General features: G+C 35.8%; 1 protein-coding gene across 1 annotated transcript; it reads right to left on the reverse strand.

Annotated features, from left to right (window-relative positions):
• Nucleotides 1-5: 5 nt before the first annotated feature.
• LOC137399505 (high mobility group protein 20A-like) lies at nt 6-19294 on the reverse strand. Its single transcript, XM_068085648.1, has 8 exons — nt 19266-19294; nt 10512-10613; nt 10316-10431; nt 10110-10231; nt 9847-10011; nt 6066-6312; nt 1406-1621; nt 6-374 (listed from the first exon to the last, which is right to left on the reverse strand). The coding sequence occupies exons 2-8, from the start codon at nt 10592-10594 to the stop codon at nt 223-225; spliced, it is 1101 nt and encodes a 366-aa protein (XP_067941749.1). The 5' UTR covers nt 10595-10613; nt 19266-19294; the 3' UTR covers nt 6-222.
• Nucleotides 19295-19341: the final 47 nt, after the last annotated feature.

Consider the following 19341-nt stretch of genomic DNA (forward strand, 5'->3'; position numbering starts at 1 on the left):
ATACATATCAATAAAACTAAATCTTTATTTTAATTTGCAATATGGAATTCCTTCTTAGTATAAGAAACAAGATAATTCAATCCAGTACCTATATGTCATGCAACATCAATGGCAAGTAAACCTATGTACAGGATATGAACTATGACTAATATAATAAAGATGGAGAGACAGTTAGGTACTAGTAACATTGATTGCAAGATGAAAGAATTGAACGTCAAAGCATTAGGTGACATAAGCCTCGAGGTTCAACTTGTTGACAACTTCCCTGACAGCCACGATGAGATCCTGATGCTCTTGTGGCGAGTCAAGTATTACTTTATGTAATTTCGTCATATAACTGTCAATTGTTGCAACAGTCGGCACCTCCTTTGAACCTATATAACAACAGATGTGATATCCGTGTTACCAAACAATAATAGATGTATGAGTGGGACCAAACAGCAACTGATGCCAAACAGCAACTTTGAATGTTACATCTAGAGGATGTGATATCATTTGATACCACTAAGGTGCTGGCAGTTGTTACTCCCTTACTGCAGCAACTATAGCTGATAAATTTATCTACTAATGTTGCTTATGTGAGGTAGAAAAGTACATCACTATGCTTGTGATGTTGAACGCATATCAGTGAGCCTATGTTTGTGAAGAGCTTGTTCAAACTAAAACATACAGCATCTGAACTCTTTCACTACGGAAATTTATGCTCGTTTTGATGGAATTCATGCTGACAAATTTTTGCCGACATACACTCGGTATTTTGCTGTGAAAGCTAGTCTCTTTCATAGAGCTCTAATGTAAAGTTATTTTAGAATCAACAGACAATTCTGTACAGGAATCTATGCATCTGACAAGCAAAAGTCAAGTTGAATATTTTTTAGTATAGTGAAACGGGTTGTAAAAGATAAACGCTATAAATTCGAAGTATGACCAAACCGCAGACTCATTCTCTAATACAAAATACAATTATCAAAAATAGCTGAGGCGTAATGTTGAAGAATTTCACTAACACAAATAAATTTAGGTTATTACTTTTTCTTTTTTCACCTGCCCTAAACCAAAAATTAAAAAAATTGAAAATTGATATTATGTTGTGAATTCTGAATAAAAAAACTAACTGGTTCAATTTTTGTTTAGGCAAAATGATGACCTAATATCCTAAATGTATGGTGACAAAATTTCAAGTGGATCTGTTAACTCTGTGATCCATGAATTATGTAATTTTATGTTTCTGTATGGGTACGAAGATGAGTCGTTATAAAGGGATTCCATAGCAAAAGAGTCAAGCTGAGTAACAATAAATAGTACTTTATGAACCTAGGTAGTCACAGTCAATAACAGTATTTTAATACAGTGCGGATTACATACAGTGACAGGGATGAGCAGGTGTTTAGAGTCAACAAGCTACCTGGTAGAGGTATGCTGACAAAGCTGGAGGTGAGGGTGTCCCGTAGAGACTCTAGGTGCTGAATGAGAGCAATGTTGTTATTCCTCTGTGTGTTAGCCTCCTCGTCAAGACTATTCGCGATACCCTTCAGCTCCTCGACGTGTTTGCTCAGAATCGCATTCTGCTCTTCGTACTGATAGTTAAGTTTGCGCAGCTCGCGTAGCTCCTTCTCACGACCTGCATTCATCATTAATCGGTTTGAGCAACATCTCTATGTTACGTCTCATAAATACAGATCTGCTAAACGGTAAGACTCGTAACCCACTGTGAGTAACATTACCCGGGTGCAGATGTTCATCAGGTCTACATATTTCATTTAAACACAATTTAATGTTTCGACAAATGAGTAAGAAGATAATAGAATAATAAGGCTATTTTTAATAAGTTCAAACTCCAAGGAGAAATAAAGCAGAGCTGAGAGTAAGAAACCTTAAAAGAAAGGTTCACGTGTGCTCGAGGTCTCGGGAAAACGGTAGGCTATTACTGCGGTTATAAGGTAGAATATGAGGAGTATATGAGAGTATAATATGATAATATAAGGTACGAGCATTTAATAACTTTAACAACTGTGTGAATAGCATACAACTCTGCTTATTGCGACTGCTAGGCATCGATCTGCTTTCTATCAAAATAACCTAATCGAAATAACCTACCTAATCAAAATAATTCGACTAGCTATGCTAATGCATATTATGGGCTTCATCACTCTTCCGGCTTTTTTCTTTTATTTAACTACTTGTGATGATTAAAATAAATCACACAAAAAACCGAGCATTATTGTTTTTACTATTTCTTTCGAACCCAAGAAATTCAATATGATATTCATAGTTTGAAAACAAAACTGCCTTTTAAACTAAAGAGCAGCGATGTTCGAACTGTCTTTTGCCCTTGTGAAATAGCCCACTGCAAGTGTAATACTTCATGAGCAAGCCCGATGACAGGTTCACTCCATCAGAGTTTCCAACAATTTTTTCTCACATAGCGCTCAATGGCAATGTATGGCCCGCCTTAAGATGGCCATGTAAAGATGCAAACACATTAGGCAATATTCAGTGAGATATCATACTAAATATCGCAGTACAATATTTAGTGCGATATTTAAAAACCTGTACGACACAACATACAAAAATAACAACAAAAAAACCCAGTTGATAACCAACATTTGGAAGTCAATCGTTGCGCAGGTTGACCATCTTGAGAATGGTGAATATTTATTATATTAAAAATAAAAACTACTATAAAGTAAACTATATATAGAAATCGTAAAATATTGCTTTTAAAAATACAAGAATCTTTTTTTCTTACGTCTTCTTGTAGTGAACAATCCATGAAAGTGAGATAGGTCTTAGGACAAAAGTGGAAGCTGTTTACGCCGTTGCCTAGAAGGCACCATATTAACTTAACTTTATTAACAACTCCGAAGAAACTGATGATACAGAATTTTATTGGCAGTTGGTAAGCGTGCCCACGATATGGTTTGTTGGTGAACCACTCAAGTGTGTATAGGCATATGCCAGTGATATCGCCTAGTGTGTTTAGACCTTAGCAGTGGAAAAGAAAGGATGTTTGATATGGTTACTGGTAAGGCAGACAATTTGGGGTTATTAGAGCTTCACCCTATGGCGATTGGATTGTTTGGTGGCAACTTTGAAGGTAGATGATTTAAAGATAGCAAACAATTAAAAATATATTGCCAATCGTATAAACAATATACACGTAATCGTGTAGTGATGATTTATCATACATCTGACCATTTTCGAAGTGAGCGATACTAGAACGAAAACGCATGGACCTTCTAGTCTTATAATACGCTCATTCCATGGTCTTCCACGCGCACGGGCATTCACGAAATAAATCTTTCTAATTATCAGAACACAAAACAGTTTCTTTTAAGTTAAAATAAACAAAACCATATTAACAAAAATTTATTAGTTTTTTTACGTAGTAATAATATAGCAGTATATTGTGAACTGTCTATGTGCAATATCAAATCACCTGGTGATTTTTAGCAATCGTGAAGCTCTAGTGATCATTCAGCAGTATTTACAATCATTCATTAACTTGTGTAACCTTCTACACTTTATTTGTATTATAAAACGATAAAATTTTCAAAATCGAGGTGTAAAAAATGTTGTATTTTATTCAGTTTGGTTATTCAGTTATTGGTTTGCACCGTGAGACAAGACAGTCACTCTAGGCTTATGCACAAGCTACCTCGGGTACAGCTAACTGGCTAAAACGAAAGATATCCAACACCGTCAAGCAGCTATGTACAATTGCATTAGGGCCAACTATATGAATGCAAAACTAGCAAATACGCGACAATGCATATAAAGTCATCGTTCAGACTCCAAGTTTGAAGTTTTTAAAACTTGACAGTTTTAATAGCAAAATGGCAAAGACTGAAAGTTACAATTAAAAATAAAATGTGAAAAATATAAAATGTAATAAAAGACAAAGAAACCAAATTAGTTTAAACTTCACCCAACCTATGTTCTTCATGCTCTGCATCTCTATCACCACCTTATTATAGTAAACTTCACCCAACCTATGTTCTTCATGCTCTGCATCTCTATCACCACCTTATTATAGTAAACTTCACCCAACCTATGTTCTTCATGCTCTGCATCTCTATCACCACCTCATTATAGTAAACTTCACCCAACCTATGTTCGTCATGCTCTGCATCTCTATCACCACCTTATTATAGTAAACTTCACCCAACCTATGTTCGTCATGCTCTGCATCTCTATCACCACCTTATTATAGTAAACTTCACCCAACCTATGTTCGTCATGCTCTGCATCTCTATCACCACCTTATTATAGTAAACTTCACCCAACCTATGTTCGTCATGCTCTGCATCTCTATCACCACCTTATTATAGTAAACTTCACCCAACCTATGTTCGTCATGCTCTGCATCTCTATCACCACCTTATTATAGTAAACTTCACCCAACCTATGTTCATCATGCTCTGCATCTCTATCACCACCTTATTATAGTAAACTTCACCCAACCTATGTTCATCATGCTCTGCATCTCTATCACCACCTTATTATAGTAAAAATTAGCTATGAAACAAATTAGAATACGCTGATGAGAATAGCTGCCTCCCAATGTCACAGTTTTACAAGAGGAAGCAGTTTTTTGAATGGATTAAATTCCCAATTAGAGGTGCAACTGTGGAGCAATCTTTCACATTTTGTGATTAATGGGGACGGGGGTCACCCTGTGATAAATGAAAATCTGTGAAATAGAAACAATTTTTTAAAGTACAGTGAAACCTCGGTTCTCGAATGTTTCAGTTTTCGAACAACTTGGTTTTCAACCAAAAAGTTTGAGATTTGTTCGTCTCGATTCTCGAACATAAGTTCATTTCTCGACCAAACCAGAGCATGCACGTTGGAATTAAACATTCAGAACTGCTTCGGATACAGCATGGAAACATTCGTTAACAAAGAGATAAGTAAGATACGCTCATAAATTCTTTACAAAGAGGAGTCATCTGGGAAGGCTTCTCCACTACCAAAGAGATTTGCTAGGGAGACAACTCCTCTATAGTCGAGTTACCATAAATTGTTTTGGATGAGGATTCTCCTTCAAATATATGAAGTAAACTGTTGCAGTGAACGAAGTAAACATGCCATTGTTGTTTATATTTTCTTTTTCCCACGATTTATGATTTAACTGATCTGTTGCATTTTTTGCTATTTCATTATCAATTTCTGCTATTTTTAGTACTGTATTTTAACCTTCAATGTTTTCGATGATATAAGAGCAAACACAAAATTTTTACTTTTTGTTTTCTTTTTTCATCATCATAAATAGAAAATCGTTTATTGCAAATAAACATGATCTATATCTACCCTTTTTTATTTATAGTATGCAATATACAGTACAGTTTATGGTGTAAACTGTTAAAAAATACTTTACCGAAGTTGTTTTCTCCACTTGGAACGAATTGAAATTAACATACATTAATTCTGATGGAAAAAGTTGTTTCGGATCTCAAATAACTCAGTTTTCGAACAACCTTCTGGAACGGATTATGTTCGAAAACTGAGGTTCCACTGTATATGTGTGAGCCAAAGTTTTAACACCAGAATGCTGGAACTGCTTTCTAAACATATTGTACTGATCTCCCATGTAATAAGTGAGTCAACTAAAGTTATCTTGATTGACTTTCAGTTTATAATTATTGATTCAACTTCAGTATTTTAATTCAGAGATTGCACTAGAGATTGACTTCATCTGGTCTGAATATTCGTACTTGTGATCAACTGGGTTCGTAGTGAAAAGGAAGTCAAACGTTTGTAAATGTATTTTATGTATGCATATTTAAGGATTTTAACTTTTTAATGTTTTTGTAATTAATTTTCTTTCATTTTTAACCGCGAAGTACTGAAACGATGGAAGGTGAACTGCGAAGTAGCGAAGGATCACAGTACAAACTATTACGACAATAGCTGTAGCTGAAACCATCTTCACTACTATCCTGAAGGCATACCAGATACAACACTGTATGATAAGAACCAACTACCATGTTTAATAGCAGGTGAATATAATCTCGTGTCAACATTGTCTTTGTATGATTTGAATAACTATTGAGAATACTGACTTTTATTGTGTTCAAGAAACTCCTCGGTGAAGATAGGAAGGTCCATTCCTGGCATGCGTGGAGGTGCCGCCGCAGTTGTTCCTGCTTTACTTGTGCTGCCAGTAGCCTCTGCGCTCGGAGCACCTTTAGCAGCCACAGCTAGCGCCTGTTTCTTGCTCTGAAAACTTTTGAATGCTGCTGTCTGTTTGTAGAGCTCGAGTTCTTCCACATATTTTGCTTTTTTCTCTTCCGCCTGATCCAAATATTTCTATAAAACCAAATAACCATAAACATGAAGACTAGCCCCACACACCTAGACACATCAACCAAAATATTCTAATTGCAAATGTTAGTATGATATACATACATGTAGCTGCATGGGATGGCAGCTTTCTTTAGCTACAATTTCTCTGCATGTGGCAATACTGAGCATGTTTTGGTCAAAAGTAAAGCTTGAAAAAATGAGTAGATCACTCCAATTAATGATTATCTACCACAATATCTCTGCATGTCTTAGTTGAATGATAAGTCTCAGATCACTCATTCATTATAATATATTTTGCTCATTCTGACGAAATTAGGTCTTGCCAAACAAATTTTACTGATGTACACTTGGTACTTTTGCTGTGAAATCTGGAGTTTCTGCCATAAAGCTTTGATATAATCTAATGCTTTTTTTGGAATCCACAGAAAATTTGACAAACAAAATTGATGTTTAATATCTTTTTTAGTTTAGTGAAGCCGGCTGCAATAGTGAAACATTATCGTCTTTGCAGTTTGACCAAATCACATAGCCCCATTCTCTAATAAAAAAACCCATTTATAAGAAATATGTGAGGCCCAGTGTTGAAGAGTTTAACTAGCAGAAATACCTTTACGCCGCTGTTTACAGTTCTTCTTTTTATCCATCCTAAACAGAGAATAAAAAATTTGGAAACGGTGATATTATGATGTAAAAAAAACTCAATATCCTAAATTTATTGCTGCAAAACTTTTTGGTGAATCTGTTAACTATGCGATCAATGATCCATGTTTTTGCGTGTTAAGGCGAGCCATTACAAAGGTTTTCCATTAGAGTTGCCCCGATTTTGGTATCGGAATCGGTATCGGTGCCGATATGAGTGTCAAGTATCTGAATCGGTATCGGCCGATCTTTTCTTAAAAAATCTGAACCTTCCGATACTTTTTACAGATCAACCATTTAGCAGAAAACTGTATTTTAGCCTGCTATACTAATAAAAAATCAGCTGTAAGCTTCTTACTTTTACTTAATGAATTTCAGGCCTGCCACACAATTTATTTCATGTCTATAGCCTGATCAACACAGCGAAGGAAACTTTTTAGCCAGAACGTAAACAAAAAGTGTGGTATTTCCCAATTACAGCGATAGGTTTTATTGCAAGCAATCACGAACAAGATAACAAAAATGGGAAACAAGAACGCAGTGTAATATTTCTATTTACTAGCATTACGAAAGTAATTTTAACAGTCGACGCATAAAGTTATCTAACACTCTCTTGACCCTGACGATACAATGGATCGTTTGTATTGTACACAAAACGGTAACCCCAGTGGCGTATCGGTATGTAGCCTGTCCTCCAACATCTGTTGCAAGGGAATCCCCTTCAGTACGCTTGGCTACATTGATAATGATGGAAGAAAAGAGACGTCTTACTGAGATAATTGAATCACTAACGGTTTTTAAAAGAAACATTGATTTGCTCTAAACTTGTACAGGCACAGCAGTTCATCCAACAATAGAAGAGGGACTTTGTTATCACAGATAGAACTGTACCACTAACAGTAATTACCTTTATTTACAAATTACAAGAAACATGGACTGTTTTGTTACTACATGCACGGTATGTCAGTATGTGAATATGCATATATTTTTTTCCATGAATGCAAACAAATAAATACAATAATATTCATGTTTTCTTTGCATTATGTTTGTATTTGCATAATAAAATGAGCTACTATCTATGCAACACAAAAGATCTGAATCGGATTATTTTTTAATTAGGATCGGTATATCGGATCGGTATCTGAATCGGCTGGTGAATTTAGAATCGGGGCATCTCTACTTTCCATAGCCAAAGCCTCAATCAACAGTGATTGTGAGATCTACATGATGCCACGAGTGGTTTTACTGCTGAGCAATTTTTGACAAAAGTGGCCTGATTGGTCAAGGTTTATCTTTTATTTTTATTTTTCCTTTCAAAAGCAATGGTTTTCATTAGTGAAAGATCAATCATTCCCGTCTACTTTTTATGAGTTTCTGAGATTCTCCGGTATTAAAAATTAAATCAAAAATTCAACAGTTTTAAGTGCTGCTCAAGTATTTTAAATGTTTTAAGAAATCCCCAATTTTTTATTACACGAACAATATATTTTTGTCAAATGTAATGGTTTCAGAGACACCAGATGAAGATGTTACACAATTTTCAAACCAGGGCTTCAAATCATTTTGGAGCTAATTTTGAACTATCTCGTGAAAGGAGTTTAGCTGAAAACACCCCAGAAATTTTGCGGATTAGTTTGTGGTCTAATTCCCGAACAGAAATATTCATACTTTGAAAGAAAACCCTTCGTCATTAGCTTGTTATTTTATTATTCGACATTATTAGTGGCAACCATCATTTCTGATGACTTGTCTCTGAAGTCTTAGTATTTACCAAATGAAGGTTTAAAATATATGTCAGTCTCAGGCCATTGAAAGATCTGGTCACGCTCTAAAAAGTTTCGAGAATCGCTATACAGCAGCAAATTATTATTATGTTTTTCATTATATTGTGCCTAGTTCAACAGTAAAAATTATGTCAAGTGTTGATTAAATAATATAAAAATGATATTTTAAACTCAGTTAGATGAACAAGCCTGTGGGGGTAATTTAACTTTTATTGTTATATTTGGAGTTGAAATATAAGATTTTTTTAGTATTGCACGTTGGGTTTCCAAATAAAATATTATTTCGAGCGTTAATTAAAGGTATGTGAAGCAGACATCTTAAAGTAATGCGAGTTATTTCTATATACGCTATTACATACGTGAGTCTTGATCTCATAACAGCTGATCAAGACTAGTTGTCACAGAAGATACGCGTATGAAATTGTGAATAGTACGAAATATGCTATTTATAGCTCAATAAAATAGCTCATTGAAAGTGTGAATTGCAGCTGTGCATCAACAACAAATATGTGAATAACAGTGGATTCACTACTACAGCTCACTACTAAATGATAATTTTGGTTCATTTGTTAAAAACAGGCCGTACCAAGGAGTCATTGTCTGGGATTGAAAGTGGTAAAAAAGATATTTTTTATACCCAATAAGCATTCACTCTGAACAAAGGTATATTATAAGACACTGTGAAGGCCTCTGTCTGGTCATTCCAAAAATAAACAGAGTTATCTACCTATTTAGACTGATAAACAGTGTATTACATCTGACAGTCAACTAAAAACCTAACACAACCCATTACACGTTCACAGCCCATTAAAATAAAAGCTTTAGCTGTGTAAATTTAATGGCGGCAGTGTATTATAAACACTAACACAATGGCAGTATCATGAACTAGTAGTAGCAGTACTAGTACGCTAGTGTCTCATGAGAGATCAAGTGTAGTAACTATGTGCATAACTATTCTTAGATGAGGAAAGTGAGTGAGGGGTGCAGTGGTAGCCGCTTGTCTAGTATTCTGAAAATTTGAGTATGATTCCCCTGTGGTGCAATTAATTTTCCTAACACTCCTAGTGTGGCTTTGGACAGACAGACACGACTCTTATTATAGTAAAGATTATACCTTCTTTTCTACAAGATCCATAGCGCTCCATTCAGAAGCAATAGTCTTTGTGAGCTCTGAGAATGTAATATTCGCATTCTTCGCTTTTATATCCTCTCTACGTTTGTTCATAAACATGACATAGCCTGTCTGCGGCTGCTTGGGGGCATTCTCGTCTCTCACGACCTATCAAATGCCAAAGCATGTCGATTAGGAACATAAGCTATGAGCTGCACTCGCCTTAGCTCAACTACCTACGGTTATACATGTATTAGCTTACCAACCTTTCCACCTTTTCTCTTTCTCGACCTAGGAGCTGGTTTTGCCTTAGTGGTAGAGGCAAGATCAGCAGGAGGGGGCTCTGGTGCTGATACGCTAGAAGGTTCTTCTTGTGAGGCCAGCAGCTCTAAAATAAAAAAAGCGGAATCGAAATATTTCACAGATCTATACTATCACACCAGATTCAGGCTGTAAATGTTTTATAACTGACCTTGTTGCTTCTTTTCTCCAGCGCCTGTTATGTCAAGGATAACAGATGGATTGACATTTTCCAGTACTCCATCTTGGCTAGAAGAACTAGCGAGGGCGGCCGATCCACTAGCAAACCTGCCGGAAGATGCTCTGTTATCAACTGAACTAATCCATTGGAATTTTCTAGAATTGCTTTGAATGTAATGAGAACTCACTCGGATTCTCTTTGGTCTTTGGCAATTTCTTCATCAATAGAAGAGAAGCCGTAGTGAAGAAGGTTGCTGTTACTTTCATCCATGCTCAAGTATTCTATAGGTCTAAAAGTATGGTATTCATGATAGCAGTGCAAACTAATTCCTTTAAATCTGCTCTGAAGGTAATTGAAGCTTGCCAATGTCGATGTAGCATACTGCTAGTGTTATAACCATAGATATATATACCATAGGTATATATATCTATGGTTATAACCTTTGCCTTCTTTTCATCATGCTCTTAATTATTGACCTTTTAAAAGTTAGCTTGTCTAATTTGGGCTCGATTTTGATCTGTAATTGTCTACTTCCAAACCTATTGCAATCGAGTCAAAAGTTACATGGACCAACAATCTTAAAACAGAACGAGGACATCTGTAAATCACCAACAGCTGAAAAAATTTCATCAAAAAATCTGAATATTTCAAAATAATTATTACATTCCACTGTACAAAATTTCTGTTTCAGCAATTAAAAAGCACCAATGTTCAGTGTATGTTGCATCACTCACATCTCATAGCATAATAATATTTTTCTATAATTTGCCAGAAACAACAGTTTGAGAATCAATCCTTTTTGTTCATAAAAAAAAAGATTGTTAAAAAGAACTTGAATAAGTTGGTTATAAACATAACCAGTGCAGTAAAAATGTAAGAAAGCTACAAGTAAGATTTGTTACTCGGTGTAGCGACCGGAGCAGTGCTTTTAGCTCCTGCGTGAACCTAGTTACAACGATACGTTGCGCTGCATACGACAAAGTTAAAGGAAGCAAGACAGCGCACATTGTGATACTGGTTACAGAACAGACATCTTTATTATAAGCAAAAGCCATTTTTATGAAATAACTAGATGAACGCCCGTCTCCTATTATCTCCAGGTAATAAAAAAGAAGATTACACAGAAAATTTACTTTTTATTTAACATATATAAAAACAGTTACCATTTTAATTTTGAAACTTCATATCATGAGAAAAGTGTTTTGTACAATTCAAATAAATGGAGAGAAAAAATAAGAGAACTGTGAAGGTGTTCAAACTTTTTCAAACAACTAACATTCACACTTCATATCATGAAAAAAAGGGTTTGGTGCAGTCGAAATAAATTAAGAAAAAAAATAAAACAACTGCAAAGGAATTTAAATGTAAAATAATCAGCAAGTAATGGGTTAAAAAAGTCTGTTTTGCTACGATTGCTATGAAAAATGATTTGATAATGATACAATTAATACAAACTGATACAACACTTGCTAAGCTAATTTTTGTGTATGTATTTTACTAAACTTCAACATTGCTATCGGCTAAAATTTTATCCCCTATCTGTCTTTGGTTGCATTTTCACTTTAAAATATAACGAATAACAGTGATCTGAGATAGAAAACGAGCGTCGTATCTCTTTCAGGCGTTGTGAAAGGATTTTTGGCAAATAACTTATCAGCATCTTTTCTAATTTTCGCAAATTTTTGCTAATATCGTATGGCGGAAAAAGCCAAAAATATTTCCATCTTTGTATGGCAAGAATAGAAAAACATCAAGTTCCACTTCGTAAAGCACAAAAATCATATAACACGAGCATCGTAACCTGTAGGTGCACTATTAATTAACAATATAAAGTGCACATTTAGTGCGTGCAATCGTGAAAGGGATATGCGTATATGGTAAAAGCGATGTGTGATAAGAATGGCTTCGCCTTGTGGTCACGCGCGATTGTTAGTAGACATGCGATTTGAATGTCATCTGTTCTAATCCAGTACGAAGGTGATTTTTTGTTGCTAAACTTTATCGCTATAACCGGACAGACGAATGAACAGTGAGATTTATATATACTTGTAGAGTGTTGATGACTCTGCATTTCAGCCAATAATAAGAGTATGTCAATGACCATGGCAGATTTTTATTACTGTTGCCAGATGATCAACTCGGTTGTGAAAAAGCAAAGTTGTGCTCAATCACTAATGGCTTGAAACAAATCCCCCTTTTAGTGATTTTCCCATGAAATGATTTAGAAATGATTTCAGGGTTGGTTTGACAAACAAATAAAATAATCAGGCAAATGCACCAATTAAGCATCAATAGATACTTAATCGGTTATAAAAGCAAAAGTATAAGTTAGCACAGATGGTTAGCTCTATGATTGTGGAATCTATGGTGGAATGTGGTAATCTACTGGTTATCTATCAAGTACGACAGAGGAAAACGTTGAATACAGTGCACCCTCGGGTTACGATGTTCTTGTTATACGATTGTTTTTCCGTACCATGTGGAACACGATGTTTTTACGTTCCGGCCATACAACTTTTTTTCCGCCATACAATATCAACGAAAAACTCTCTCAAAATTAAAATTTGGACTCGGTGAGCTAAAAATTTTGAAATAACAAAGATGTCGGATATGCTATTTGCCGAAATCTCTCTCACCAACCTTGGAAGAGATACGATACTCCCACTCTCTTCAGTTCAGCGTCATTCGTTCTAAGTTATAGTGAAAACGAGACTGGAAACAGAACGGTGATAAATTTTCAGCCGATGGCAAAGGTGAAGTTTAGTAAAATACATACTAAAACTTAGCTTTATGTATGCGTTTAGTATGGTAAATTCATTAGAGTTAAATTCAACATTCATGTTATACGTCTGTCTCGAAGGTAAAAACTCCCTATAGTATGTACAGCACATAGCACATTGTAATGTCACTTTATATTGCAGATCATAGCCACAAATACATCAAAGTTACCGTGGGTAACTATAATTACTAAGGTTGCTATACTATTTTGTTACTAATTTTTTATATATACAGTATGTATATAAAACTTGGATGATATTTACCAGGTTTGCATTAGATAAATACTATGAGTTTCTATATCCCTCTACACAACATTTTCGGCTTACAATGCCCATACTGAAAAGAATTATGGTAAAATTGGGTTGGAAGGGTCCACTGTACTTTGCTCTATCAATGATACTTTTATCCAGTATATTCCCAGCTGAGGAAAATGGATTGCATAGTGGCAGAAAAGTTAGGTCTTGAACTTAACCCTTTCAGGTCTGTTCCCGAATATTTTGGGATGCGTTCTGTTCTCTTGGGGCCTGATCCCGAATGTTTCGGGAAAACCTTTGAGTTGCTTTATTGCTTAGCTGTTTAGCTACATCGGTTTTATTAATTCACCAAACGAAATTTAAGAGGCTGGGCATCATTTTGATACCCAATATGTAATTGGACAATAGATTTTTGACTAACAAATTACGCGATTGATATAAACTGTTCTGAAAAATTGTTGATTGCCGTTTTGGAAAAAGTTTATCTTGACGTTGGCAAACTTCTTAAGTGAATTAAAGGTGGTAATCAGCTCAGGTGAAGAAAATAGCAACAAAAGTAATGTTCAAGAAGAAAATTAGAACTTTCTCATGGAAGAGGGTAAGTTTTACGTGGCACTGTATAGAATTAAACCGGTAAAAAAAATGAAAAAAGAACCGAAATTTTTGTTGTGAATTTCAAACAAACTAAGTATTCTAACACATACTCTAACAGTGTAAGATATAGATTTTTTATGCTACACATGATTATAATATTTTAATTAACTCTTTTGCAGGCATAGCAACATAATTTAGTTTTGTGATACTGACGCTAATGGGCAGAGCGACTATTATGTCGCCACGCGAACGTTTTTATAACTCGATTTCGGGTTATATTTATGCCTTTTTTGTTTGATGTTTATACCAACAGCAAACTAAAATAAAGTGATTTCTGTTAGCAACAAAAAAATCAGCCATTTTGAGAAATAAAAACGATTTTGCAATACTTAGTGAACGAAAAACCCGAAATAAAAACGTATCTAGATAAAGTTTGGAATTTTGTTTGCAGTTTGTTTCTGTTTTCTGAATGTTTTCTCAGAGTGCAACATCTATATTTTACAGTCATGTTGTCCCCCAAAGGCTTTAGGCAAAGGCAAGGCTATATTGGAACAATAATAAGCACATGGTGTTTGGTAGTGGTGGTAGTGCTGTGACGTAGTGTTGGTTAGAAGCTCGTAACACCTGTTCTAGTGCTTGGAATTGACAAATCTTTTTTTTGATTTGCTGCTGATAAAGCTTCCTATCAATTTAACATCATCCAACAATGCCAGTACCAAATATCTGCTTGTGAGCTGCATTGAAACATAGACATTCACTTTGATCAAAAAGATTTTTCACGGAAGTACTATAAATTGTGGTTAGTAGAATTTGTAAAGGTACACAGATACTTATATCAAATTGTAGCCTTGAATGTTTCCTTTAAGCTGCAAAAAAACAAATCTAGATTATTTTAAAAAGTACTCCAATTATACTCAATTTTGTGATGCTCTATTTTAATTATAAGGTTACTGAAAAATTAATTAGGCTTGGAGGGGCAGTCAACCGATAGCTAATTAGTACTGAATGGGCTAATAGTATGTTACTTTTAGCTTTCAGTAAATTGGATATTAACAGTTTTATATGATAGTTATTGTTGGTTTCAAGTTACAGCTGCATAATATAATTCTAATAATATGTGTTAATAGGATGTGTTAATAATATAGATACTGATCATATAACAATGGAATATGAAATATAACATTACTGTTCAATTGATTAATAAAAAAGAGAAAACTGACAATGACCTAGCCTATCTTGTCAAACATTTGCTAGGCATCGTAGATAGTCCTGTACTAAACGATTTGTCAAACTCTCCCAAATCACTACCTATTTAGTGATGTAGAAGTTAAATTGGGATTATCAGGCGAATTGTTTGATTTGAAAGGAATTTTGATAAAGCGAAAGAAGTGATTTGAGCACAGCCCTACCGAAAGTCTTTACCGTAAGTCCTTATGCTCAAGCCGTGCGACTTGTCGTTGGGCGCGGCTTCTGGTGCAAGGTCATAGACCGCGGCTAAAGCCAGGTTTTTTAAACTTACGTGGGGCTTAGGGCGGCTTCTCGATAAAATCGGTCTTTGCACAGTTCCGTGCTATAACCATAGAATCGCAGTCATGATACACTTTTATGTATGGGTTTTGGCGACCTACTCGTTTATTTTCAAGGTCATGTTTATGGAATACTTTAGACTAAAGAAGAATTCATCGCTTTAACTCGATATGAATTCGTGACGCAAGAGTGAGAGACAAGCGGTTGGGAGCGTGTTAATACCTGCTGACATCAAAGCAGATAAAAATCTAGCTGAGACAAGGCAAGTAAGTTCTTGATGCAAGGGTTCAGGAATTGTAATTCGAACTTGGAAGTAAAAGAAAATTCTTTTCACGTGTACTGTTGTAGCCTGTTTATTTATTCAAGAGGACGACGGTATAGTGAAACCCGTCTCAACACTTTCGCTTCCGAAGGGTCAAGGATGACAAAACCTCAGTCGTTAGTCGCAGTCTATGGGCATATGCGGCTTGTTGGTAAGGGCGGCTAGGTACCGCAGACGGCTTGTTGGAGGATTATTTTTTCTTTCGTGAGTCATCTGTTTTTGAGCACAAGCTGCGCGGCTTGAGCATGAGGACTTACGGTATACCTAATTAGTAACGCACTATGATCCAAGGTTTCTGTAGAGCCTTGTTTGAGTTAGCCGAATATTGGTCAAGAAAAAGTCTACTATCGATAAAGTAGTATTTTTAGCAGTGGTAATAATCCTACTTTTCTTGGGGATGCATAAGGTAAAATGTCAAATCTACAGTATTTTGTGTGCCTGGCTATTCTTACAAGTCACACTAAATAACTATTGCAATATTCCACGCTGCACTAAATTTACTATTGCCTAATACTTAACTTAATGCTTAAAAATGATGTGTGTAGAACTCCCATTTATCACTATGTTAGGAGTATGAAAACAGCCCTATTCTCAGTTTGGCAAGCCACCAAACTTCAGATGCCATTCTAATTAAAAACTCACGGATTGATTATAGTTTTATACCCTTGTGAGAAAGCCACCTGGGACTTTTTAGCAAGGTCTACCGAATTTGGTCTAATGTAATTCTCTCTCTAATTCTCCTCGACAGACAAAAACTAGTGTTCAGAGTTATCTGAGAGCTGCTGTTGATTATTTCATCATAGGCAGGTTATCGAGGTCAATGACAATACTCATCTAGAACTTTTATAGGAAGTAACAGTCAGACTTAACCGTCAAGTTTCTAGTGTCCACAAGATTAACTAGCTTCAAGCAGCACTTGACCTTTTTTAACTTTTGAGCTTGCTGACAGACATGAAAGTTCTATTCTGTATATTATTTATCGCCTTAATAGCAGACCTTTAGTTTACGTCTCACACTGTATCAGTAAGATATTCCAGATTTTACAGCCTAAACTGGTATGAGCTAGAAACTGGGTTTTCGCAGGGCATCATGGAAAGTATAGTTTATCGCTCTAAGCATAGCGTTTACTTTTTGTTTTGTAGCATGTTTTTCAAACTTCGGGTCAGTGCACATTATAACTTCTTTATAATTAGCTGAGTTTGTTCACTTCCTGGTGACACCACCAAACAGGTAACTTGGCTAGAAAGTCGTACTCCTAAAATAAATAAACTTGGCACTTTGCCTCATTAAAAGGCATTTTCCAAGTTACAGACTAATAATGATGAATAGTCTGTTCATCACTTTGTATTACTGGTTTTTTTGTTGCAAAAAAAACATTGAATCCAATTTATAATCTGGAATCTAACTCAGATATCTGTGTGAGTTTATCCGTCAAAGGTGATATGAAGCACTGTATGCGTATGCGTCGTGCTTTTATCCTCTACAGTTCCAGCAATATCATTACACATAGGACACATAGCCCATGTGTTCTGTGTGATACTCTTATTCTTAACCTTTGCTCTTGGACATGCATGTACGAGTTAAGTTTGTTTTTAAAAGAGTTCATTATAATACCATGTGAATAAAACATTTTTACAATATTGAGTTAGCGTATAAGAATCTAGGATCTGAAACATGTTTCAGCGTGTATCGATAGCATTTTTTTAGACTGCATATGCACCCTCCTACACACCAGTCTGAAGGAAGGTAAAGTCCCTAACGACTGGAGAACAGCTGTTATTAAGCCAATATACAAATGTGGAAAACGTACTGACAAAAACAATTACAGACCTATTAGCCTAACTTCCATTTTAGCAAAATCTGTGGAGCACATCATATGGTCGCGTATGTGGCAACATATTAATAACCATGAGATACTTAAAACCAATCAGCATGGCTTTCGTAAAGATTTAAACACTACTACCCAATTACTCCATGTTGTTCACCAAGCTGCTGAAGCCTATGACCTAAACAAACACCATCATTTGATTAGCTTTGATTTTAGCAAAGCATTTGATAAAGTTTCCCACAATCTATTGTTATTCAAACTCCGCCAATATAATTTTGACAATAAATGCGTTGACTGCAACGAAGACTGGCTCCTGGGTCGCAGCTCTGTGGTGTCTGTGAATGGGATTACTTCCTCTAGTTTCCCTGTCAAATCTGGAGTGCCACAGGGCTCGGTCCTTGGTCCCCTTTTCTTCTCGTTATACATTAACGACATGACAAACCAAATTACTAACTCCGATGCTAGGCTCTATGCAGATGATACGGTGTTATGCTCTTCCCACCCCGACCCTCAGGTTTTACAGGCGGATGTAAACCAGTTGCATGACTGGGCAAGTCAATGGGGGATGAAATTCAACCCGTTGAAATGCTGTCACATTCAATTTGGAAAGGACACCCCAGATATAATTTTCGAACTAGGTAGTGAGAAGATTCTGGTCTCCAACTCGGTCAAGTATCTCGGGATCCATATAGACTCAAAATTGAAGTGGAACACCCATATTAGCAAAGTCATTGCCAAGGCGAATCGAACACTAGGTATCCTAAAAAGAAACTTAACTGGTGCCCCAAAAAAGACAAAGCTTATAGCTTTTAATACCATGGTCAAACCAATCCTTGAATATGCAACCCAAGTATGGTCTCCATATGCAGTGGGACTATCAAATAACATTGAAAAGGTCCAAAACAATGGTCTGAGATGGATCTTCTGGCTCCGTAAAAGAGCTAATATAACAGAATGCCGCAACAAAAATGAAATTCTTTCTCTGAGTGACAGGCAAGATAGTCTGGATACCCTATTCCTCAGAAAAATTGAAGCGGGTCTCTATAACATACAACTAAATGAATACATTAAATTTGCACCTGTGACACATGACACTAGAAGTAAGATATTAAGCCACCAACACCGAACAAATGTGTGGCGATTTAGCTTTTACAATCGCATTAAAAACCAAGATAAAGTATATTTTCCGCCCACAGACAATCAGACTGATAATACTCACTGATATGCACAAATACTCATATATATCATTTATATCACCTTTGGCCTTAGACAATCGGACTGATGATACATAAATACTCATATATATAGTTTTTACCACTTTATTACCCTCATTTTATGCAAACAACTATACTATGATTCACTTTACTCAAAGCTCAGTTAATACACGGTGATGCAGGTTAATATACCCTATATGCCTTGAACTGGCGCTTAGGATTAATTGGAAAGTAAGTTAGTAAGATAGCCAAAATCTGTCGTGGTAGGACTGCACAGTAAAACATTAACACACACAGGCGTGCCGCCCGTGAGCGAGTCTCAGCCCTGCATAAATAAAAAGGAAATTAATATCTATGACAAAACAGTGTAATTTTTTATATATTAATCGACCTATATTCAATACGGTTTGTCGATTTTACTTACAGTAGCAAGTAGCCCGACCAAGCGGCATTGCGAGTGTCAACCTTGACACCTAACCTAAACCGGTAACGCTTTCGCA

This window comes from Watersipora subatra, chromosome 7, assembly GCF_963576615.1.
Source record: "Watersipora subatra chromosome 7, tzWatSuba1.1, whole genome shotgun sequence".
In the NCBI taxonomy this organism is placed as follows: Eukaryota; Metazoa; Bryozoa; class Gymnolaemata; order Cheilostomatida; family Watersiporidae; genus Watersipora; species Watersipora subatra.

Coding starts and splice junctions, on each gene's coding strand:
- LOC137399505 (XM_068085648.1), bottom strand. CDS start 10,594: ATGGATGAAAGTAACAGCAACCTTCTTCACTACGGCTTCTCTTCTATT. Junction 10,232..10,315: donor TGGAGAAAAGAAGCAACAAG/GTCAGTTATAAA, acceptor TTTTTATTTTAG/AGCTGCTGGCCTCACAAGAA. Junction 6,313..9,846: donor TGGATCTTGTAGAAAAGAAG/GTATAATCTTTA, acceptor TTGGTTTTATAG/AAATATTTGGATCAGGCGGA.